The sequence below is a fragment of the Montipora capricornis genome, chromosome 7, assembly GCF_036669925.1.
Source record: "Montipora capricornis isolate CH-2021 chromosome 7, ASM3666992v2, whole genome shotgun sequence".
In the NCBI taxonomy this organism is placed as follows: Eukaryota; Metazoa; Cnidaria; class Anthozoa; order Scleractinia; family Acroporidae; genus Montipora; species Montipora capricornis.
This window is the reverse complement of record NC_090889.1, coordinates 27,471,320-27,494,860: the sequence shown is the minus strand read 5'-3', so window position 1 is coordinate 27,494,860 and position 23,541 is coordinate 27,471,320. Positions and strand designations below refer to the sequence as shown.

At 38.3% G+C, this 23,541-nt stretch overlaps 1 protein-coding gene across 1 annotated transcript; it reads left to right on the top strand.

Moving 5' to 3' along the window:
* Nucleotides 1–2,614: 2,614 nt before the first annotated feature.
* On the top strand, nucleotides 2,615–22,946 carry LOC138056696 (lysine-specific demethylase 7A-like). Its single transcript, XM_068902551.1, has 22 exons — nucleotides 2,615–2,731; nucleotides 2,807–2,892; nucleotides 4,860–4,918; nucleotides 5,629–5,684; nucleotides 5,805–5,968; nucleotides 6,110–6,150; nucleotides 6,227–6,327; nucleotides 6,621–6,707; nucleotides 7,067–7,178; nucleotides 8,407–8,569; nucleotides 10,938–11,025; nucleotides 12,014–12,120; nucleotides 12,217–12,311; nucleotides 12,531–12,623; nucleotides 12,986–13,392; nucleotides 13,978–14,132; nucleotides 14,802–15,039; nucleotides 16,230–16,486; nucleotides 17,264–17,371; nucleotides 18,141–18,250; nucleotides 19,444–19,588; nucleotides 20,161–22,946. Exons 1-22 carry the CDS (start codon nucleotides 2,619–2,621, stop codon nucleotides 20,256–20,258), a joined length of 2,883 nt encoding a protein of 960 aa, XP_068758652.1. The 5' UTR covers nucleotides 2,615–2,618; the 3' UTR covers nucleotides 20,259–22,946.
* The last annotated feature ends 595 nt before the right edge of the window (nucleotides 22,947–23,541 follow it).

Sequence of the window (23,541 nt, the reverse complement as noted above, 5' to 3'; positions counted from 1 at the left end):
ACGGGGACAAACTACGGTAAACTTTCAATCTCACTCTTTACTTCAAATCTGTCCGTACCAATCCAGTTTTAGGACAATTCGCTCATATTGAATTAGTATAAACAAGATGGAATAATCATTAAATACTTAGAACAGCTCAAACTTATATTTTGAGGTGACGTTTTCGTCGCCGTAGCCGTCGTGGTTTCTTAAAACTCGCCAATAGGGACCTTAAGATCTACGACGGCAACGTCGACGAAAACGTCACCTCAAAATAGAACTTTGCTCTAGTAAAAGTAATTCGCGATTATTCCATCTCGTTCACTTCGTACAATGTGGGCGAAGTATCCTAAAAATAAATCGGTACGAGCGGTTTCAGACTGAAAATAGAGAATGAAAGATTCTCTGTTGCATGCTCACGTTGTCGTCAAAACCTAAAATTTAGTGATTTCCCGTCGTCGTCAGGCAGAGAACCGCAAAAATATAAGCTAAAATCCGTGCCGCACGTGCAGCACGATTATTTATGCTCTTTTAACCAATGATATCATTGTTTTGTGGCGTTTTCGTCGACGTCGTCGTCGTAGATCTTAAGCTCCCTAATGTCTCGAGCGCCGAAGGCGCTCCAAAGCAGGGGGGATCTAGGGGCATGCGCCACCAGAAAATTTTGAAATTTAGGATCTCGCAAATGCCATTTGCAGTGACTGACACTTCAGGGGAGACATCCTGTTGCTTTAATTTCACAGATTTCAAAATCTTGATCTTTTTCTTCGGAAAACTGTAATAAGCCACCTTAAGAGCTTCCCGCATTAATGTCAGATGGTTTATTCGTGATATACTGGACCTAGACGCGGCTGTAAAGAAGACTCCTTTTTGTTCAGACGTGTCATTGCTAGTCAATTTGAACTTTCAATGACTAACAATCTAATAGAATCTTTTTGCTGCCAGAATTCCTAGGAAATCCCTCTAAGAGTAAGCCGTAGTATGGCCGGAAATGGGCCAGCGATACATCTCTGACCATGGTGAGAACTCAACCCACTACGTCAGTTTGGATTACATCACCGTTGCTCATCGGATACAAGGCCACACGAAAGCGGTCGATGGTAGAATTTGCCCTTATATGGGATTCCAGCCGCCTGCATAAGAATCGAGCCTAAATGCTGAATAACCAGGGCCCAGTTGTTCGAAAGCCGATTAACTTAATCCAGGATTAGCGTGGACTTTTGTTCATGTTTTCAACTTTTTGTTAAAAGCTTCTTTTGCTTATTTTTGTTTTTCATGATTGACTTCTTCTAATGCACAGTTTTGCCGAATATCAGCGTTGAACAGCTTTTGGGAGTGGAGAACTAAACTCCTAAGTTAATTTTTAATCCCGTATTAGCGTTATTAAACCTGCTTTTGAAAAACCGGGCTCAGAACGCTTCTTACTGCTATGCTTTGACGAAAGTTGCTGTATGCTTTTCTTATCTATTTAAACTAGCCCCAAGCGAGGTAAAACACTTGTTTGTAGCCAAAAAACAGAAAAAAAACTAACAAAAATAAACACAATTATTTTAAAAGGATATGCAAAGCATCACGGAGCGTGCAACACGTGGCACGTGATTCCATTTTGTACGTGTTCACAGTTTTAGAGTAGATCTTGCTTAAAGATTTTGATAAATTTTAATTTAAATGGAAGGGACCCAGTATAAGTTGAAATGAGAAAAGCTCTTTCACCAATCTTGGAAAGAAAATGACGAATTCATTTATGTATGGAGGAGTAATAGGAGAGATGAACTGAAAAACAAATTCTAACTGATTTCTTCCTCACTTTATCTCTAGTTCGTTCTTTCGTTTTTGTTTCTTATGCCAGCGGTGAAAAAGCTCCTCAGAAATTATGCATATACATAGAGGACGCAAAGATTTGAATATGATATCCAGTGGTAAAACCAATATGTCGCGAACAACTGTAGCGAGCAAGGAAACTCTTGTTTACTTGATTTTAATATTCTCTTTCACTTATCGGAGCTTTTGAGCGTAAGAACTTACCATGAGTTACGGTAATGCCTCTGTCCCCTTCCACGTTCATCACTTTCAGATCTTACCTGAAGGTGCTTGAAGTTTAGCTTTGTTTTTCCCTTAGTTTTTCGTTGAAAATTTAGCTAAGTCGATGTCTGAAACCTCAACGAAAAGTTGAGGCCGCCATTGCTGTAAGAACAGACTACAACTGCCGAAAAAAAAAGTTTGGCGGGAAAAAGCAAGCGCGGGCGTCATCCGGGAGCTGAGGAAATTTCCGGTTAAGCTGGTTTACTGAAACCGGTGACTCCTGTTAGATTTTGTTCCGAGAATTTCCCGAATAATTATTGATAAAGTAAGTACATCCCCTCGATTTTTGTGACTTCTTGCACGGTTTGAGGATGAATATGCTGCTATTTATGATGTGATCCACAAAATAGGATGGGTCTTTATTCGCGTTTGAGATCCTAGAATTTCTGAAAATTACCTTGCTGCCTTAATGGGTGGTACTTTTCGGACTATAAACAATATAATTTTGAGTTTTCTTGGAATATTTTGGAGACGACTCTCAAAATGTCGTACGTACTTACAGTTACAACATGAGGCTACTTTTCGGTCAAAAGCCACGCCGCTGATGACGTCATATAATGGCAGAGACAAACAACATGGCGGATCCTTTGTATTGTATTTGTAGACAAACGTACGATCCGTCCCAGTTTATGATACAGTGCGATTCATGTGAGGAATGGTTTCATGGAAGGTTTGTCTTTATTTATCCCTAATATTGGAGTACCACCGCAATCAAAAAAGTAATCGCCGAAGTACTTTGTTTTAGTTGTGTAGGCATTGAGGAGTATCAGGCTTCTGACATTGAACGGTACCATTGCCCGCATTGTGCGCTACTGTACGGACCACTGACTTGTAAGTATTCATATGTATTCCATTTGTATGAAGGGGGAAATATTAAAAACGTGCAGTCTGTAGAAGTATCGTTTTAAGGACATATTGACGCTCAGGGCCGGAAGCTCGTTAAGTTCGACGCTCGGAAAATCGATCTGACTCCGTTATCAAGGAATGAGATGTTATTTCACTTGGTTTGTTTCATTAGTACACATGGTTATCTCGTGAGAAAGATTTTATCTAGGAATTAGCCTCCCTTGAATTTGTGCAGCATGCTTCTTTACAGCGGTAAATTAAACACCTGTTTGAATGGAATATATATATATATATATAAATGAAGCACGAAGTTAAGAGCACGTTATTTTTATAATCTCACGTCCGTCATTTGCCATGCATTGTCTTCATTTAACATATCATTTTTGTTTATATTTTCCGGTACTGTAATTTCATATTTCTGGCCAAGTAATTGAGTTAATTGCCTTCTCCAGTATCAGCTGAGTCTTCTGTTGCATAGGTCTTTTAATGTCATGGCGTTGACTTAATTAGCTCGTAGTGAGCTTTTTTTCGTCTTTTCGTAAAGGCTAGATCTTTTATACACAATGTTCAAAGGAGTCGAAGAGTGCATTCTGCTTGTTATAATCAACGGTCATTGTTCTTTTTCATTTTGGAGTTGCTCAACAGTAATTTTATTAGGGCGTCTATCATAACATTGTGTTGATAAAGGCAAGCTATTGCTTTATTGGCCAAGTGGCCTGTTGCCTTTCTTCAAATTTTAACAGGATCCTTGATCCACTCCACAGTGAATGATTTGCCAGTAATCAGAAACCTATGTTATACGCAATGTATTCTGGGATCGTCCAATGAAAAAATATTTTCAAAAGCAGTGATGCTGGTCAAAGAATAATACATTTTGCCTTGATTTTGTGAGACACAGAGGTGAATAACATTTGTGCATGAAAATTGTAAGTTTTTGTGTAATAACTACTGTAAAATCTATCGATTAACACTCTTTCCGGCTTGTGTAAGATTCATTTATGTGAAATCTACAATAGCTATCCAGTAGTACAGACTTCGGAATAAATTTGAGGGGATTGATTCAATGAAGCCATAATTCAGTTGTAATTACGTGTGTCAAAATTGTTCTTTGTTAGTTATAACTCGTTAGAACATTAACATTGCTGCTGTAATTGAGAGAAATTGTTGTGGGGGGGGGGAGGGGTGGAAACTGTTTACCACACTATTGTACTGTGGAGAGATGAAAACCAGTGATAGCAAACACAGGGAAATCTGAAGGTTGTCGTGCACTTTTGTTGAACATCATCCGCCAGTTTTGAAACAGCTGCTTTTCTCTTCCATCAAGTTCAGTGGAGGAACATGTTAAATAAGGACTGTGGCAACTCACTTTAGTTGTGCAGTGCTGCTCAAGATACCTACTTGTACATTTTTAACTAAAAAAAAAAGGTTCACTTTTTAAACACATCATGGACACTGATTTTTTGTCTTCTATGATGACAAAGAGGGGATATGAATGTCCAGTTGCTTGATACATTAATTATTATAATTTTGCACTAGCTGAGCATACCTTGGTACTCATTGTAACCTTGAACTTATCACGATTTATAGCTCTGAACAGTATTTGTAGGTCTGCACACATATCCAGAAAATGTACTAACGACTGGAAAGGCTTTATTGAATCAATCTCTTCAAACTTATACCTTAGTAATAAGGTTGTACTATTTCAACACCATGCATTACTTGATACTACTAGATTTCACAATAAATCTTACGCAAGCCGCAAGCTTTGTCTAATATCACCACTTTTGATGAAGACACAACTTTTTGTGATACATTTCTTTCTGAAGGCTTGCAATGTTTGCCCCCGGGCGATCCTGGAATCCTTTACGTAGGTGTCAGATTACTGGCAAATCATTCATTTGTATGTCTGTCTTTTTCTGTATCATACATGTTAATGGTCTTCTGTGTTTCAGTAAAAAAACGAAGGAACTGGCATCGCCATGACTACAGTGAAATTGATGATGGTTCAAAGGTAAACTTTGCCAACATTAAACAGATATATAGGATATTATATGGCCGCATGGAGATACACAATTTCTCTTTGAGTATTGACAAATAATTTTTAACATAAGAAGAGAAATTTCGTATCTCCAAGTGACCATGTAATATTCTATTTATTATAGAAACACCAATGAAATACTGAACCATTTCATGAAAGGCATTGAAAGGTGCAGTTTTGATATGTCACCGTAGCAACAGTGATCTTTTCAAGTGTGAAGATTTAACAATAATGCTGCAAATTCACACGGAATATCACCTCGTACTTAGCTGATGAGGCTATAGGCCAAGTTGACCTAAATCATGCGATATTCTGCTAAATTGAGCAGGATAATTATTGTTTTATTATCCAACACATTGATGACTTGATGCACAATTTTCTACGTTTATTGGGAAAAAAAAAAAGCTGTAAAAACTACCATTTTTCTCTGCGACGCACAAAATTACGTATAACGCATGATATCTGTTGAGTATCCACTTACCCGTGTTATCTTCACGTGTGAAGATATGTTTTCGCGCAAAAATAAAACCCTGTTTCCACTCACAATCATTTCTTTTAATCCATTGATCCCTGAGCTGGCCCCCATCGATGAATAAAATTGTTTGGCATTTGACAGAGTGAAATCTGCAAGGGTCACCCACAGGACTGTGCAGAAGGGTTAATCTAATGCCTTTATATTTCAGGCTGTACAGGCTGGGACAGTGGCATTTATTAAAGAATTGAAAACACGGAAATTTAAGTAAGTGTGTAAAATGAATTTTGCTTCCCTTATTTCTAGTAAACACTGAAGGATATAAGGAAGCTAAATTCCTTGTATACTTTGTATTATTTCATGTTTCTCTTTTTTAATTGTTTTTAGAGAAGGCAATGTTGTTCTAAAGCTTGAAAATGGCAAGGACCTTACTGTGGAGAGTTTTGAGAAGAATGGCTTTAACAGGCCAATACTCATTGCAGACAAGGAAGGATTGGGAATGGTTGTTCCTGACAAGAACTTCAGTGTTATGGATGTTGAGAGATGTGTTGGTATGTATTGTATTCTTGGATGAAGGAAACCACTCACTATTTGCAAAGAATACAGGAAGCAGCACTTCAGCACATTTGTTATTTGCTTGGCAAACAACTATTTATTCATTTGGCGTTATTTGAACATGACTTTTTTAACAGGTTCAATGAGAGAGTTGGATGTCATAGATGTTTGTAGGCAGGTGAGGGATTCTTTTGTCATTTATGAGGAGTTTAATTATCTATGAGAGTTGAGTCTTGATTTGTTTGAATTTGTAGGAAGATCAGCGCATGCGAATGAGGGAATGGACAGAGTATTATATGAATCCAGTCAAAAGGAAAATTCTGAATGTTATTAGCTTGGAGTTCTCTAATACAAGGTAAAAAGCTTCAAAATACAGTGTACTATCATTATCATTTTAATCTTGCCTTTTAGGGGAAATGTCTAGAAAAGATCTCCTTTTAAAATGAGACAGTTTGCATAACGTTTAGCTTGGAGTAGGATTCAGAAATCTAACTTTACTATAAAATCTGTAATATATAAACGTAGGTGCAGTCAATCTTCACTTAAAGAAATTACCTTATCTTTTACTGTAGTTTTTAAGAGCAGGTTACCTTCTGTCAAATTCATTTGTGTTAATTTTTTCGTTTCACTTTTTCTTTAATGAAATAGCATGACACACCTTATACGTGCTCCAGCCTTTGTAAGAGAAATGGACTGGGCAAATCATGTATGGCCTTCAGATCTCCCAGAAGATGCGTAAGTGTTCCTTGTACTGCATTCCTTTTTATAAAGTAATTAGGATAGAATGCACACTCTCATTGGTCAATAGCTGTGTTTAGATGAGAGTATGGAAACACGGAAAACATCCTCTATTGCTTAAACAGATGAAGAGGCTCAAGCACAATCATTTTGAGGGAAAGATGGTGACCAAAAAGTGGTTTTGAACAATATTTTGTGCCTCTATTTATGGGAGGAAAAAAATTTGATCAGCAAATTAAAATAATTAATTAATCAATGAAAATAATATTGTGATGACAAAAAGTCTCTGATTAGTGCTTATAAGAAAAGCTGATACAGCCTAATGTGAGAAGTAACATTTTAAGTTTATTTTGTAGCCCGCACAAGAAACCCCTTGTTCAGAAATATTGCTTGATGGGTGTAAAAAATTCATACACAGACTTCCATGTTGATTTTGGTGGTACATCAGTCTGGTATCATGTTTTGAAGGTTAGTATAATTAAATTACAGTAATGAGTATGTACAGTAAAAGAATTCAGTACAACAATACTATTGGTTCATTACAAGTGTGGATGTGTTAAATAGATCTGCATGGTTGACATTAGAGGTTGATATAGTTTGTGTGCTTATTAATTAAAATTTACAATAGCCGGTTCAGGGTTTTTGTTATGATTTTTAGTAGCAGGGACAATTGAACATATAGCAGGGACCAGGATGGCGGCTCTGACCAGCTCTGCCACCATCTTGGCACGCTGTGCCAAGGCGGGATAGGTGTGGTAGGGGGTCGTCCCCCTCCCACTGGGGGGTAAGGGGGACCTCCCCCAGAAAATTTTTGAATTTGTGAGGCCTAATGGGTACCTTTGGGTAAAATACTGGTCGATTTTCCGCTTCATTTCCTTCGCGCTACGGCTGACCGTAACCGACTAACATGCACAGTGTCTCATTTTTGAAGAAATTTACTTCCGGCAGCCGTATTAGAGCCCGCCATAGCAATTAGCTTAAACTCCCTAATGACGAAAGCAGGGCGCGCCGATCAATGTGTTTTCTGTTACTTGATAACATCTTGTCATGAACTCCAAATCAGCTACACGTACATGTACGCAAATTGTGGTACGACTAACAATACCCAGTAACAGAGAAATAAAGCACGATTTGGTTTAAGAAAATATTAAATGATAAAATACAAATATCGGTTGACTAGTCTCTTCATATTGAAAGAATCCTTGTACAACCTGCGCTTAAAATAGCCGGGACAAAAATAAAAATAGCAGAGTAAAGGTCCCGGCGTCCCGGCTTTAACAAAAACCCTGCCAGTTGCTTCTTAGATGAAATACAAATGGTTATTTTAGACATTTGTACACAGCTTCAGGATTTAAGATACTGTAAATTCCTGACATGGAATGCCATGTTTATGACATAGTTAAAATTTGACTTTGCCATCTAGAAATTTGACCTTTGACCTGGAACGGATTTGTCAGCTTTTTGCCTGTATTAATTATGTTAAGGTCCCTTTACATAATACAGTCATCACATCATTGATTACTGCATGGACTACATCATTTTTTCTTTCTTTAGCAGTATTTCTTCATATGTGCAGGTAATACATGTAGTTGAAGAGATACATCTGTAGCAAAGAAAATTTAATTTCCCCAGATTTAATTTGTTTATGTACAAAATTCTGGTACATTCTTACCTGCAAAGTCTGTTTTGTTTTAAGGGAGAGAAAGTGTTCTACTTTGTTGAGCCAAGTGAGGAAAGCTTTAAACGATATGAAAAGTGGGTATCGTCTGCAAGACAGAGCGAGATGTTTTTTGGTGATATGGTAAAGCAGTGCTTCAAATGTTCAGTGAAGCCTGGACAAACTTTATTGATTCCCACAGGTAAAATTTATTTAAACTTGTTTGGTTTGATACTTAGGTGCAAGTACATGTAATAATAATTGGTAGTATTATCAACTCCAAGTGTGATAAGAAGTTTCTAGGGGTAACTACCAGACAAATTATCCTAACTTTGAAGTAGTTGCATGTGAATTTTGTCGTGTCACTAGGTCCTTCAAGATTACATCCACACCCACAACATCTGGTAGAGATTACTCACCACAAGTTGCCTAAAGTTTATTGTCTTAAATCACATTTTCTTTGGAAACTTTGAGCGCTTTAATCTTGTTGAGTTTATAAACGTTTTTGATGAACAAAACATCTTCTGAATCAAAGTCAACTTGAGCATTTTGTGAAAAAGCTGTAAAAAAACAGGTTTGAAGGGGAATTGAAACTTTCAGCTTCTTTGCCATCAACTTTGCAAAGCTTAAACATTTGGGTTGCACGACATCGACTGTTTCACATTTTTGTGCAAACTTCGATGAGAACATTTCACTCGCTTAGACAACTTCGCAAACGATAGTACCGGTAAATAAAACAGAAACTTACAAGGTTCCTTTGTCTACACATTTTGTCAGTTTCTTCAGGTTGATTCTTATTTAGGGACCACACATGTTGATGCGGTAGGTTTCGTGAACGTCGTCACAAAGGCGATTGTTTTACGAAGAATATTATTGATGCCAAAATAATCCATCATAATTATTTGTAAACTTAGATATGGCGATTTAAGTGCAGTCTTCAAATTTACTGACTCTCCAGCAGTCATTCTCGCCGGTAAATGACACACAGCCTCACTGTTGCTTGCCTTTGAGCCACAGATGGAATCGAGAGGGCGACTGTTATTGTTTTTGGCGCGATTTACTTCCTCCAATGAGTAGTGAAACTCCTGTTTTAGAATTTCCAGTTTGACATAATGAACTGAACCTCAACAATCGTTTCCCGAGGCTGCAATTGCGTTTACTCAAAGAAGAGAAAACTTGACTCCCGGTTCCTGTCCGTGGTCTAAATTCCACCCACAAAAAAGAGACCTAAGAAAGAAACCCTAACCCTAACCAATGAGTTACTACCCCCAGGAAAACATGAATCCTATCAAAAATGTGTTTACTGCATGTGAAGGTAGCGAAAAGTGATACTCAAGTGAACGAAAGTGTTGGTTGGACGAAAAAGAGACAAACAGAAGTGTTGGTTGGACGAAAAAGTCCTGGAAGTCTGGGACGGAGATTCCAGTTGAGACCGCCATTTTAAATGTTTTGAATCCGTCCCAAATGAAAGACACATTGTTCTTAGCTTCGGGAGATTGTAGCGCTTGCTAACTCAAAGAAAAAAAACGGAAACATTGAAGCTAATAGTATTAACTTTATCTCAAAACTGACTTTTGTTTCAAAACATCGTCCGATAGTGTGTTTTTGTGCTTCAGATCGATCGTATGTTGCTTTCAGTGTTTTGTATGTGGTTCGTGACCCTTTGGAAAAGTAGTTTCCCACGAAACCCCCCTACCCCTTGGAAATTACTGCCCTTTGACCCCCCTTCTCCCTCGGAATTTCCAATGATCTTCCATGGTGGGGGTATGGATATTTTCTGGAACCACACATTGCTTAAGTTTCCTATTCAAATTTAAATGCTAAAAAGCTGCTTAATATGTGACTTCTGTATGTTTGTAATCATTTTCATGAACTGGAGTTGTTAAATTGGACCTAGAGTTTGTTGTAAATGATACCCTTAAATTAAACTACCACGCTTTTGAAAGATGAGAGCTTTAACTCATGGAATCGTAATATTTTAAAAATATTTTTTATGTTATGCTTTCAACTCTAAATTGGAAGATACTAGAAAGAAAACAATCCATAGCACGTCTATCTATGCTGTATAAAATGAGATACAGGCTAGTCTCTCTTAGAGATACCAAACTATGATCAGCTGGCCATTCATACTCAACTCGCTCCATAGAGTACTCTTATACACAACCTACAGCCATTAGGGATTACTACAAGTATTCCTTCTACTCATGGACAATTAGCCACTATCAAAAATATCATAATACTCTTTGTTTCCCAAAGCACTGTTTTTTTTTTTTTTTTTGGACCTATAATGGTCCCAAGAGAAACTGGAAACAATGCTTATATGGAAATTTATCATGGAAAATGCTTACATGAAATCAACTCCCAAGGGAAACAGCATTGTCCAATTCACTGGCTGCTCTGAAAAATGCAATTTCAAACATTAATGTAACACTTCATTACTTAATGCACTTAAAAGTGCTTTTTCAGTGACTTTTGTTGTCCTTTTTAAAGCAGTCTAAAATGCTCAGTATTTAGTGACAGACCAAAATGGTAAATGTAAATGTAAGTGTATTATTCTCTAACTTTGTAAGGTTGGATTCATGCGGTTTTTACTCCTCTTGACTCGCTCGTATTTGGAGGAAATTTTCTCTGCACATACAACATTGAACTTCAACTCAGGTAGGATTTTAGTAAATATATATGTTTACTGTAGAGATTTACTTAAGCTGAAACAAAAACCTACATTCAGAGCAGCTGCTGTAATTTCTGTATTCAAAACTAATATTGGCCTTTAGAAAGCCTTCAGGTACTGGTAAGTAACACAGTTAAATTTATTCATCTTTATTCATTCAATTTAATTCAATGAAAGGGAAGGATACCAGAGGTTATCCCTATCAAGGGTATCTGCTGGCAGCCAGATGAAATTGACTGAGAGTCAATTTTGATGATGGAGAAAAACTGGAGTATCCAGAGAAAAACCCTTGGAGTCAGATTGATAACCCCTAAGCCTTCCTGACTCCCTAGCTAGCAGCAGTAGAAGGATTGAAATTATGTCAACTCTCCTTTTTTCCTCTTTGGTTTCATCAAACTTATTATTGCTGCCAAGTTTTGAGAAATAAACTGTGCCTGACTTCTTTTTTGATGCTGTGTGTGCAATATTTGATTAAAACAGGTCAAGATAGTTTCTTTTCTTCCATCTTTTTTCATCCTTTGCTGACTCTTGATACATTGTAATTTGGTTTCAATCTGACCAACCAAACACAATTTAAAAAAAAAAAAAAAGTCAATGAAATGGTTATGCTTACAGCCTTCCATTTAAATGGGTTTAGGTTGAATTGAAGTGATGCTGGTAATAGTTTCCCATCAGTCACTTTCCCTGGAAAACCCAGTAGCTCCTTGGAATGGTCACCACCAGACTTTTCCACATTGTTACAGTGATCATCACCCACAGCTACAGTCATGCGCAGCAAGTTTTATAAGCCTGTAAAAAAACCTGTAAAAGCAAAATCATTTTAGGCCAAGTTCGGCGCTGGTTGAAATTGTAGGTCAACCATAAATAATACAAACCGAATGGAACATTGAAAAATCCAACAAAACAAAACGGTTGATTTCAGCAGAATAGGACCTAACTATTTATCGAAATTAAATTATACCTTTCTTACTGTAGAGTGTACAGGCTGGAGAGACAACTCAAAACACCTGACAAATTTCTTCATCCGTGTTTTGAGACAATGAATTGGTATGCTGCTGTGTATCTGTTGGACAAACTTAAAGGTAAGGAAAGAAAATCAAACCTTTACTAAATTACCTTGTACTCTAGCTCACAAGCAGCTTACATTTGTATGTATACTTTTTCGATGTTTGTTGTAGCTGTTCTTGAGTCAGGCAGGAAACCATCAGACAGTCTGATTAAAGGATTAAATGCCCTTGTTGTTGCACTCAAGGCGTGGAGCACAAAAGGAGAAGTAAGTCACTTGCTGCTGTTTCAAAAAATTCCCATTATTTTATAGGATCAAGATCACTAGATCACCCTTCAGCAAATACATGTACAAATGAAAGGAGACCTTTGAGCAGGCAACTTTTTGCCCACAATTCCATAAAAATTACTTTGTATTTTAATTTGTGAAGCTACATATTGTTTTTATGTTATATAAATTAATGCATATACCTTTTCATGCTCATAGGAGTTGACAAAACTGCACAAGTTTTTCATTCCAGACACAGTGTCTCCAAGCAAGTTCATCAAGTCCATCTATAAAGAACTGAAAAAGACAGAGGTAAAGCATTTTGGTTATAATTTCATCTTATCAAGTGAAGCTATGATCTTCGCAGTTATGAACGCAATTTTTGCAATTGCATAGAGAAGCCTTCATAGCTCAGTTGGTTAGAGCGTCGCACCGGAATCATGAGGTCACGGGTTCAAACCCCGTTGAAGTCCTGAATTTTTCAGGCTTCTCTACTTAATTGCAAAAATTGCGTTCATAACTGCGAAGATCATAGCTTCACTTGATTTCATATCCGCAGTTCATATATGATTCATTTCATATACCATTCATCATTAATTTCATCTTAAATAAACATAAGTATTAGATGAAATTCACCTTGACGTCTGAATAATAATAATTAATACCTTTTTCAGAAATCAGACAAGACATCAAGACCCTCAACTCCAAAACTTGATGAAAATAATCAAAGAGACAATGGAAGCCCAATGCCATCCTCCTTTGTTGATGGAAGTTTACCGCGCCTCAAAATTAAAGCTCCAAAATCTGACAATTACAGTACTCATAATGCAAATAATTCTGGAGATCATCTGAGATGTGAGCTTGATGACAGTAAACCTGTTATTAGAATAGCTAATACAGGAATTGATTCTAAACGAAAAGCTGATTCCTTTTCCTCGAGTTTGCCGGCACTGAAACTCAAGATTCCTCGAACACAGGAGCCACAGGAACCTGGTTTGGATTTTAGTGGAGGCAAGGGTCAGATCTGTGAGTCCGCTAATTCTAGCTTGAAGCTTGTTGTTTCGAATGGAAAGATTGTCAGGTAAGCGAGTAGTTATGATTAGGAGTAATAATTATATTTTTCCTAAGTTGTGGTGGGTATAATCATTTCCTTGATTAAAAAGCTAAAAGCCATGTCAAAGAGTGGACTATAATAATAGTGCAATACAGTAATGTTGAAGCTCTGTAGATTGTTTGACCACTGATTACATCAATTTTTTAAATTATAATTAAGAGACCATGAGAGAAAATCAGGTAGAATCTCAGTTATTGCAATTACAGGCAGGCTACTTCGCTGCCTTGGTATGATTGACATTCATTGAGCTCTCCTGTCAACAATCGTTAACAAGTTGAGGGTGACCATATACAATGTAAGTGATTTAAAATTGCTAATGGGGATAGAAGCTTTCAGTTACCTTGCACTGTTTGACCAGGAATAATAAGGGGAAGCAAGTTATCATTCAAAATTTAAACCTTGCTTTCTTAAACACCAGTGCAACATTTCCTTTCCTTAATTGAGAAAATCAACCCATTGCTCTCTTAATTTTACTGTGAGGAGGTGATGAAAAACATGTTAACTCTTATGATATCCATTTACCATTGTCTTATTCAATGTCACACTCTTCAGCAACAACAATAACAATAATCGTAGCAGTAGAAAAACGACAGGAAAGAAGTTCCAGCCTCTCGTGCCCCAGGCTACTCAGGAAGACAGTAACCTCATGGATAGCTCGTATTCTTGTTCACCTTCTAAGCAAGGTCCGCTTCGCCTTAAACTATCAAGTAAGTGTATTTTAATGATTAAATTCCTTGAAGTTTTGAATGACACCCAGCAGAAATAAGTACAATCCCAGGCCAAATTAATAATTGTTAGTTTGGCATGTGAAGAGTGTCTCTTGGAAGGAAGAAGATTTTATTCTGCATGCCATTTGAGAGCAAAATAATGGCATCCTAATAACCAAGTGGAAAGCCTCTATGCACAACAAGGAAAGTGTCACTCTGTGGGTTTGAATGAAGTTAGGACACTTTGAACTCACTCGGCAAGTTTTTATTAGTCACTTGTAAAGAGGGAAAAAATAGTACCACTTGTACATAATTACAGTATTTGTCAAACAAGTACATGTATTTCAAGCTTTTACCTCGATGGTTGAAGAAATGAAAAGTAACTTTCAAAGGTGTAGTTTCAAAGTAGAACTGCTGCCTTAATATTGAGCTTACAACTTACTGTACAATGTAGCTTATGGAGAGCTTATAGGTAGATAACACAGGGTGTTAGCCATACCAAAATCAGTTTCTGTATTTACTTCCTGCTATTTACATGAACATCACCTAAGGAAGTGCCTTGATTCACCTCACATCATCTACAGCCCTGCAACAGTTCTTCATTCACAGTTAAAACCACTTAGCTGTTAGTTTTCTTTTACATGCCTTAAAAGCCTCGTTTTTTTTCAGTGAACAGCTCATCAAACAAGAACAAAGCATTCTTCCCATTAGACCCAACAGAAAGTAATAGCGACACATCTGACAATGAACTTGGTTACAGCCTGGGTGGAACACCTAGCCTCATTCCTGTTCATTCACGAACCACACAAGGTAGCATAGGAGCAACATCTGGTCTCCAGGCCACATCAGACCCTCGAACACAGCAGCCCGTGGCTGGGTTAGACTGGACCTCATCTAAAGATTATAAGTAAGACAGACATTTTAAGCTAATCATGATCAATTCTTGACCATGATTAGCTTAAACTATTAATCCTGTTTTTATCCTATTAAGAGTTTTTTTTTGTTAAAAGTTGTGTGTCTAAGATTGAAAAAAATAAAAATAGGAGAGGTTTTGGTTGGAAACTATAGTAAAACATCTAAAAAGCATGTAGCTATTGCTGTCATTTTTGAACCATTTTAAGTTTTTGTCAGCTCATTAAATTTTGAAGCTGTTTGACAATTTTATTTTAAAGTTGTGTGAAACGTTGGTGACATTTTCCTGCAGTTACTGAGTTCAACAAGATGCCATGATGTGAAGCTTACAACTTGCACAAAATTAATTTTCTCACGACTTACCGGGTATAAACCCCTTTCAGTTAATTCCCGTTCTGGAGGACAAAACAATAAGATTGTTTTGCATTTGAAAGTTTGTTTATAACAACCATTGTTTTGTCCTCCAGACTGGGAATTACTGAAATGAGTCTATTCTTCCCTGGTACCATCTATATTCAGAGCAGCTTCTCTCACATAGTATTGTCAACTTAGCCAATCAATTTGTGATGCCTTCATTACAACACATTTGCAGAAATTAACTTTTGAATTTACCAGTTGGGGAAGAGGTCCCATAATTTATGAGTGAAGTGGTCAATGAGTCAATGAGACTCTGTCAATATAGCAATAATTTATTGATTAAGCCTAATCCCTCGTTTCAGTGATTAGGCCAAAGCAGTCTCTCTCTTTCATTTTATGGGTTAGGGTAACTGCACTGACTCATTGATTCATTGACTCATAAATACTTGATAGATACTCGTTGGGGAAAGAGTAATATGAAAGTAACTTGATTGGAGAGAGAAAAAACAATCACTCAAATTAGGGGCATTAGTGGTGTGCTCTTAGTCCAGGGCTCCTGGGCCTCTCCTGAAAACTTTCTGGCCCCAAAAAACCTTGTAGAGAACTGTCATCTGGTTGCTTTGATAAGCTGTCCTTTTAACATGTTTTCAAGATAACAAAAAGCAAGATGGTTGTGAAGTTTTATGACTTAAATGTAATCTATCCGTTCTTAAGATACAGAGGGAATTGTGACACACAAAAGAGACCCAAAAAATTTGGAGACTTTTGGTTGAGAAAGTGGCAGACACTCTTTACTGAAGTACACTGACTTAACTCGTTTATTTTCAGGGACGAAATTGAAGCAGCAAAAACACTGCTATTTGGCTTAAGTGCTGGAGCTGGAATCAATGCGTTTGGCTCATCAGCCTTTCAATCTGTATCCAATGCAAAACCCAAGTCATCTAGTTTTCAGTTGTCTCAAGCAGCAAACCAACCAAGTACCTCTCAGTTGAACTCAAAACGAGCCCCAAGCGAGAGCAATTCTGAAAGCGAAGAGGATGACCTGGGATTCGGTGACTCAGATTATTTTCACGACAATAAATATGGTAAGACAATGGGCGATTACGTTAGAACACAATCTTGTTAATCTAGTGAGTTGGTTGCGTTGTGTCCCCTTTAGCCGGCGAACAGGCTCTCTCTTCATGTTGGAAAAGTAGAGTCCCCATCATTCTCACTTGCCCGGTGAAAAGAGAGCCTGCTCACAGGCTATATCCCCTTCTGTGGGTGTGAATTTCTATTACGTGGAATGTTGTTTATCCCACCCCTTTCCTAATAACCCTGAGATTTCAGTCAGTCAGCCCCCACAACTGGGAACTGTTATATCCCAGCTCTTTAATTCAAAACAGTTTAGCTTTGGGGGCTCTTTGATGTTGGTGACAAAGTAGACTATTCTCTACTTGCACAAATCCCATAATACACCTCTTTCACCACCCAAAATTTTGTATAATCATTGTTTGCAATTTCTCTTGGGACATGAAGTTGTCCTATGCAGATTTTAATTTAAAATTTTGTTGGGGGGGGAGGGGGGTAAAAGAGGTGTATTATGGGATTTGTGTGAGAAGAGAGTCAATAATGACCTTCAGATTGGGGTACGAGGACTACTACGATTACGAGTTCTCAGTTCTGAGTACGTGCAGTTCAAAATTTGTCGTTGTTTAACTGTAATGCGCATGCCCAGTAAAGAAAACTTACACTCGAAGTCATTCTCTTCGTCCAATCTGAAGGTCTCTAATAATACCTTTAAGAGATCATCTCAATGTATAACCACATGATGAAGATGTCGGGTCTCGCTCATCGTCTGAACTTTTTTATCCTGTCTGTAGTTTATCCACCTCTTGCTGACATGACAGATGAGGACAAAGCCACCTCCTGGAAACCAGGACAACGCAAGAAGAAAAGCGAAAGGGTCGACTCAACTTGGAATCCAAAGAGTAAGATTATCCCGTAGTATTGTTTCTTGGTCAGTAACTTGGTCATGTATTGGAGCGGTTTTCAGTAGCATTTCGAGGGTGAAGTCGCCATCGTTTTCACACAAGCACGGGTTGTAATTAACATGAAAATCACCCCCAAATTCCTAACTTGTTATTAAAGTGCCCCTTTGACAAAAAAATCAATTCATATTTTTCTTTGGATTTCAAATCTGTATTAACTAAACACTAAGCGACCAAAGCCTTGATTTCAAAAAGACACCTGTTTATTTTAACTGGAAATTCCCGGGTAATTTAAGATCTTGAGGGAGCTGGATCGAGGAGAAAATCACGTCAAAGGCTCACTAGTTTAAGAATGCAATGGGTGTGTATGCCGCAGAATTAATATGAAACATGGGTGTCTTAGGCTTTCAGACTTTTAAATTCGCGTTTTTTTGCATAACAATAGAGTTCAATACACCTTTATCACTGGGCGGCCATTTTGGAATCGGTGGGGAGCAAAGGCTTTGTCTTTGCATTGTCTTTGCCCGTCCAGCCTCACACTGAATGTGAGGTTCGACGGGCAAAATCTTTTGTTTGGACATTGAGTGATATAGATCTATTCGCGGAGGAGAGGATTGGGTCGAGACACCAACATTGCGGCCGTGACGTCATGTGAAACCCGAGAATAATCCAGTCATGAAGTTTATGTGATTACTACCAGACGTTGTGTTTCGTGCGCTGAATTTATGCATCTGATGAAGTTTCAATATAAATCCTTGTTCTCCCTCAGGTAAACTGCTTTGTTCACCAGCGAAGGAATTCAGACCTGTCCGTCAAGCCTCGAGACGAAACACCGCTGGTAGTTTATTGAACTCACCACTGGACGAAACTCCACCCACGGTTTGTTCTTGCTTTGTTTCTACTTTTTAAGTGGCCGTAACATTTGACAATCGCTCCGTCCTCTCAAACAGAAGTGTGAGGACCTGGACAAACGGGAAACGCATGCAACGCGCCAAACATGTTTGATACGGCTGGCCAAACGATCAAAACTTCGCCCATCAAACACGAGAACAAAAGAAATGTTTTAGGTTGTTTGATCGAATGTTTGATGGCCTTCAAATTTTATCAAACACGATCAAACATCGCTAAACAAAGTGGCCAAACGGTAAAATGGTTGGTCACCAAACAATGTTTGATGTTATTTAAACGCGAAACATTTCCCGTTCGGCCAGGCCCTTGGAAAGAATAAATTTTTAACCTCTATATAAAGAGGGTGACGCCAATTACTATATTCCTAGTGGCCCTCCAAAAACAAAAATTACAACAATCATGATGAAAAAGCCAATGTACAAACAATGATCACAATAAAAGATCTGAGAAATTCTTAACGATTTTCAAGAATTGAGAAATATTAAACCAATGTCAATGAATTAGTGAAAAGGAAAATCTGTGTACCATGATTTAAAACGAATTCACTCTTCCCTTGAGCTGAAGTCATGTAAGAATGCATGGAAATGGCTTCGACATGAGTGTTGAATGTGACGTTTGCAATGGCGACTCATTTTAAACTTCATACAGATTGTGGTTTTAAAAGTGTAACATGCTATGTACCATATGATCTGATTGATTGTGAACGAAGTAGTCAAGTCAACTCGTTCCCAGGGTCTCCTCCTCTTCCCGTGGAGGAAGAGAAACCCTGGGAACAAGGTTGTTTTATCACCATTTAGTACAAGTTCAGGCCTGGTTGAAGGGCTTCACCATTTTCTTGAACATCCCTTCGATTTTGTTTTATAGCATGTCGAAGCCATTTGCCAACATTTTTCGGCTGTATGGAATCGATTTTGAACGATTTAAAAGGGTTGAAATCAATCCTTTAGCCACTCTCTTTCAAAGTGCTATCCATAGGAACAACTGCAGTTGAATTTATTCGTTTGCCACCTCGGGCCGCGTTCTGTTATTCAACGGCCTTCAAAAAATCGCGTGGATGTTGAAGCAAATACTGAAGCATTTTGCTTGTTTTCTTACAAGCAGCAGTATTCTATGTACTCATAAGATTCAATGTGGCCTTGTACTATTCCTACTACTTTTCCCAGGGACCATTAACTTCCGAAAGAAGTGCACAAGTTAGCGACCAAACAAGCACAGGCGGAAGTAAGACAGCAGCTGTCAACGGAGGTGAAACGCTTGCTGCATCCAGTTTAAAACCAAACTGTGCGAAACCCGATAATACCATTAAAGGTAAGACTGCAGAATTCTACTTGTGTCCAGAAATTCAGGTAAGGGCGAAAGTGGAGGATTTGGCGAAGTTTTTCCAAATCCGCCACACGTCCGGCGCCCTCTTGGCGAAATTTCTCTCCCCATCTGCCAATTTTTGTCATTGCATGCATTTTTTGACATATCTCCAATATTATATACTTTAGATTACTTAGAAGCACTGATGCTTTGTTTTTTTCAAGTTGACATTTTACCTGGAGTGGCATGCCTCTTAATAGCCCAGTTCGTTGTTTAAATTTTGTTTCACGTTGTTATCTTGCCTATCATTTTATGCCACGAGCACGAGGTCTATGATCGCAAACTAAGTTGCCTTATTTTGCAGTTCCATCGAGAAAATACGATTTGGAAGATGCTTATGTTATCCCTTTGTAATCCAGGGAGAGAGGGGACTTTGAGGGGGCGCTTCTATAAAATACCGCTTGCAAAATTGGTCGTAGCATTGACACTGTTGCTTGGAAGATCATAAAATTGTTTATGCTCTGTCTTCATGTTTTTTTTTTCTGTCTGTTAACTTCTCCTTCGTGGTTTTCCTCCAGCGCAAGCAAAACGAGGACGACAGAAAGCCGTCACTACCACTAAACAGCGTCTTGCGAAAATCCTCAAGTTAGACAAAAGCGGACGATACATGAGATAACTTAACACGACAATCCCTCCGGGAAGAGAATAGGCCATTTTTTAATCGTTGTTTTCTTAGTGACCTGGCGTCTGACTAGCGACGAGGCTGCCAGTGACCTTGTATCAATACAGACCTCGCCGCTTTTATCACGTAAATCATCGTTGTTAAAAGCATGAGAAAGATGAGAAGTTTGTATGACAGTAAGGTCACTGGCAATCTCACCCATAACTGAAAACTGATCCAAGTTGTTCAAAAGGTGTATGAATCCAGCAGATAAATCTCTACCCAACAGACAAGTGCTGTCAGAAGCGATCGCGATCGTAGTTTATTTATCCAGTGGATGGCTCTTTTCACCCTTCGAGCAATTAGGACCCATTTCTGGAGAGTCTCGAAACGTCTCTTGTGTCATACTGCATCTTAAAAACGAAAAGGGTTAAATAATCAAACTTCAAAGCCGTTATTGTGCTCTTTGTTGCCTTGAAAGCATGTAAAAAGACTAGTCTTTCGTAACAAGCGGATGACAGGTTCTGTTCTGGCTTTTTGGGCCCGAAAAGTTATCGGGACTGTCTAGAATCGGATCCCTGGCCTCAGTTGTGCACAAGAGCTCGGTTGCTCAAACGGTGGATAACACAACCCACCGGATAAACTGCTTTCAGACTGATAGCCACTGTGGAAGCTTATCGAATTTATTTACTGTTGAGTGAATCCACCTTCTGAACCAAGGTGTTCCCAAAGTATCCACCACGCCCCAATTGCTCAAAGGCCGATTAATTTCATCCCTTGGATAAGTCACAGTTTCACTTTGTGCAAAGATCTCAGCACTTGTTCGCGTAATTGAATATGCACTCTATGCACACTTGACTTTCTTTGAGCGACGAAGTCGTGAGAAGGCAGTACCCAACCAGCCGTCACTTGGCGGCGCCAAGTAACGGCTTGTTGGGTACTGCCTTCTCGCGACTTCGTCGCCCGTTCACGACCTCACTTCAAGCTCGCTTCGCTCGCTTTGCTCGCTTTAATTTCTCAATCGAAGAGTTTCGAGAGGGCAACTTGGAGCAAGTCTATAAGCACACCTGAGTAAAGGTGTGTTCGAAAACCCTGGCCAACGTTTTATGTGAGGTACCGGTATATTTTATTCTCTGGATAGTGACTTACCTACTGGATAAAGTTATCTAACCTTTGAACAACTGATTTATCCGGTGATTTAAGTGATTTATCCGGCAGATGGCGATATCCACCGGTTAAGGACGGTGCCTACTAATTCAGAGGTGTTTTTGCGCGGTTTTATGAATATGCGGGAAAAGCAGATCTCAACAAGTGTCGTTAAAATCCAAAAAGAAAATTGGGGGTAACCACGCATTTTTCAAAGATAATTAATCAACAATATTAGCAAAAAGCTTTAAAATACAAAGCAATGTATGGCGTTCCTTTCCAAATTAAAGCTAAATTATCTTTGAAAAATGCATGGCTACCCCCAGTTTTCTTTTTGGATACCAAGAGCCCTTGCTAAGTTCTTCTTTCTCCGCATAAATTTAAACCGCGCAAAAATATCCCTGCATTAGTAAACACTACCGATAGGAAATCCGAGTATCCGGAGATGCGCAGAACGTATGCGCAATAACAATAGTAGGCACCGTCCTTAAATCACTATTCAACGGATAAGTTAAATAAGAAGCAATTGCGTTGTCCAATCTTTGAACAACTAGGGTCTTGTCTAAAGGTTGTCAGTTCTGTGGGACAATTACACATCAACTTAATTTAATTTTTATCGCCTTTTCTAGCATTCTATTCCCTGAAGTAATTTCCAAAAGTAAGAAGTATTTGAAAGGAGTTTATTCCCCGATCAGTTGCTTTTATCGGAGAGGCCAGAAGTGTCCATGATTGCTTATCAAACAATCATTCAGGAAGAATATTTTTATCTCACTATCAGTTTTCGCCTGTTTGTTGTGGGTCATAACAACCTCGTTCCCAGGGTCTCTCGTCTCTGCCTCATTTGTCAGGACGCAGAGCAGAGAGTCCCTGGGAACGAGGTTGCGAAGAGGACCGATATCTCTTTCCTTGATATTATTTTTGAAGTGCAAATTCCCCATATCACTGTCCATGTAGTACCGGTTTCTCGGGTATTTTTCTACTCAAGAAAATTTTAAATGGGAATAAGAATTTTACTTGGTTATGATCATAATTTTCGCGCTAGGTGGGGAATTCGAGTTAAATGCGAATATCTTCACGAAAGCTCGGCGCGCGACCCATCAGGTTGTCAGCGAGTGAAAGGAAACCACATTGGCCACTTTCAAAAATACCATAATACTCTTTGTTTGCCCTCCAAAATTTTTCGTAAGCATTTTTCGTTCCTTTGGACCATTTAAGTCCCAAGAGAAAGTTAAAACAATTCTGGAGGGCAAACAAAGAGTGTTGTGGTATTTTTGAAAGTGGCCAACGCTTGCTTAGTCATTCAATTGTGTTCTTGTGTAATTCATTGGAAAGGAATGATAAGTAAAAAGGACAAAAGTCACGGTGGGAACCTCACTTGGGTATATTGTAAAGACCTAGCTTATGCCAAATCAAAACATGTCTAGCGGTTAAGAATGGCTTATTTAATGGTATTTATCGTATATTTATGAGCGTATATACAACTTGTAAACTCTTTGCAAAACGTGCTTTCGATAACAGTCTTACGCGTTGCGTGTCAATAAACAAGTGTTTTGTTAATATTGCGTCTGATTCTTGTAGGTGTCTTACAGGAGTCGTTAACAACGCGAGTTCTCTGACTCCAATCTCTTAATTGATGGCTAAACTATTAAGCATATTGGAAAAAATATTTTTGGCCGCCTCTCTGAGCGTTGAATTAATAAATATAAAAATGAAAGTAACTGATATGCTCTCATGTTTGATCGACTTTAAACATTGGGGTTGAGGGATGACAGTTCTGGTCGATGCGAAATGATGTAAGCGGCAATTGTCAAATATTGATCGATCTGACGTGAACAAATTATTATGCAACTGTTCTAGAAAAACCATTAAATGCAAACTGCTTATCTTCGGAAAGAACTGCATTGTTTTGGTGCACTGATTTTGTTGCCAAGTACGAACAACATTTTAATGTGCTCGACGCCATTTTTTGTTGTTGTTGTGGTTCTACAGTATGTATAGGGAAATTCTTGTTTCTGTTTTCGATGCTAAGACCCGTTTTTCAAGACCAACGAAAACAGAACATGTACAAAGTTCCATGTCTGAAAACGTTTTCCTTTTGAATGTATAAAGAAATACATGTATTTTTATTTCACCCGAAACCCGAAATGTTTCT

Bases quoted from the DNA above. Each gene is read 5' to 3' on its own strand.
- LOC138056696 (XM_068902551.1), top strand. From the start codon at position 2,619: ATGGCAGAGACAAACAACATGGCGGATCCTTTGTATTGTATTTGTAGA. The intron at 15,040-16,229 runs GTAAGACAGACA...GTTTATTTTCAG, and splicing joins ACCTCATCTAAAGATTATAA to GGACGAAATTGAAGCAGCAA. The intron at 18,251-19,443 runs GTTTGTTCTTGC...TACTTTTCCCAG, and splicing joins TGGACGAAACTCCACCCACG to GGACCATTAACTTCCGAAAG.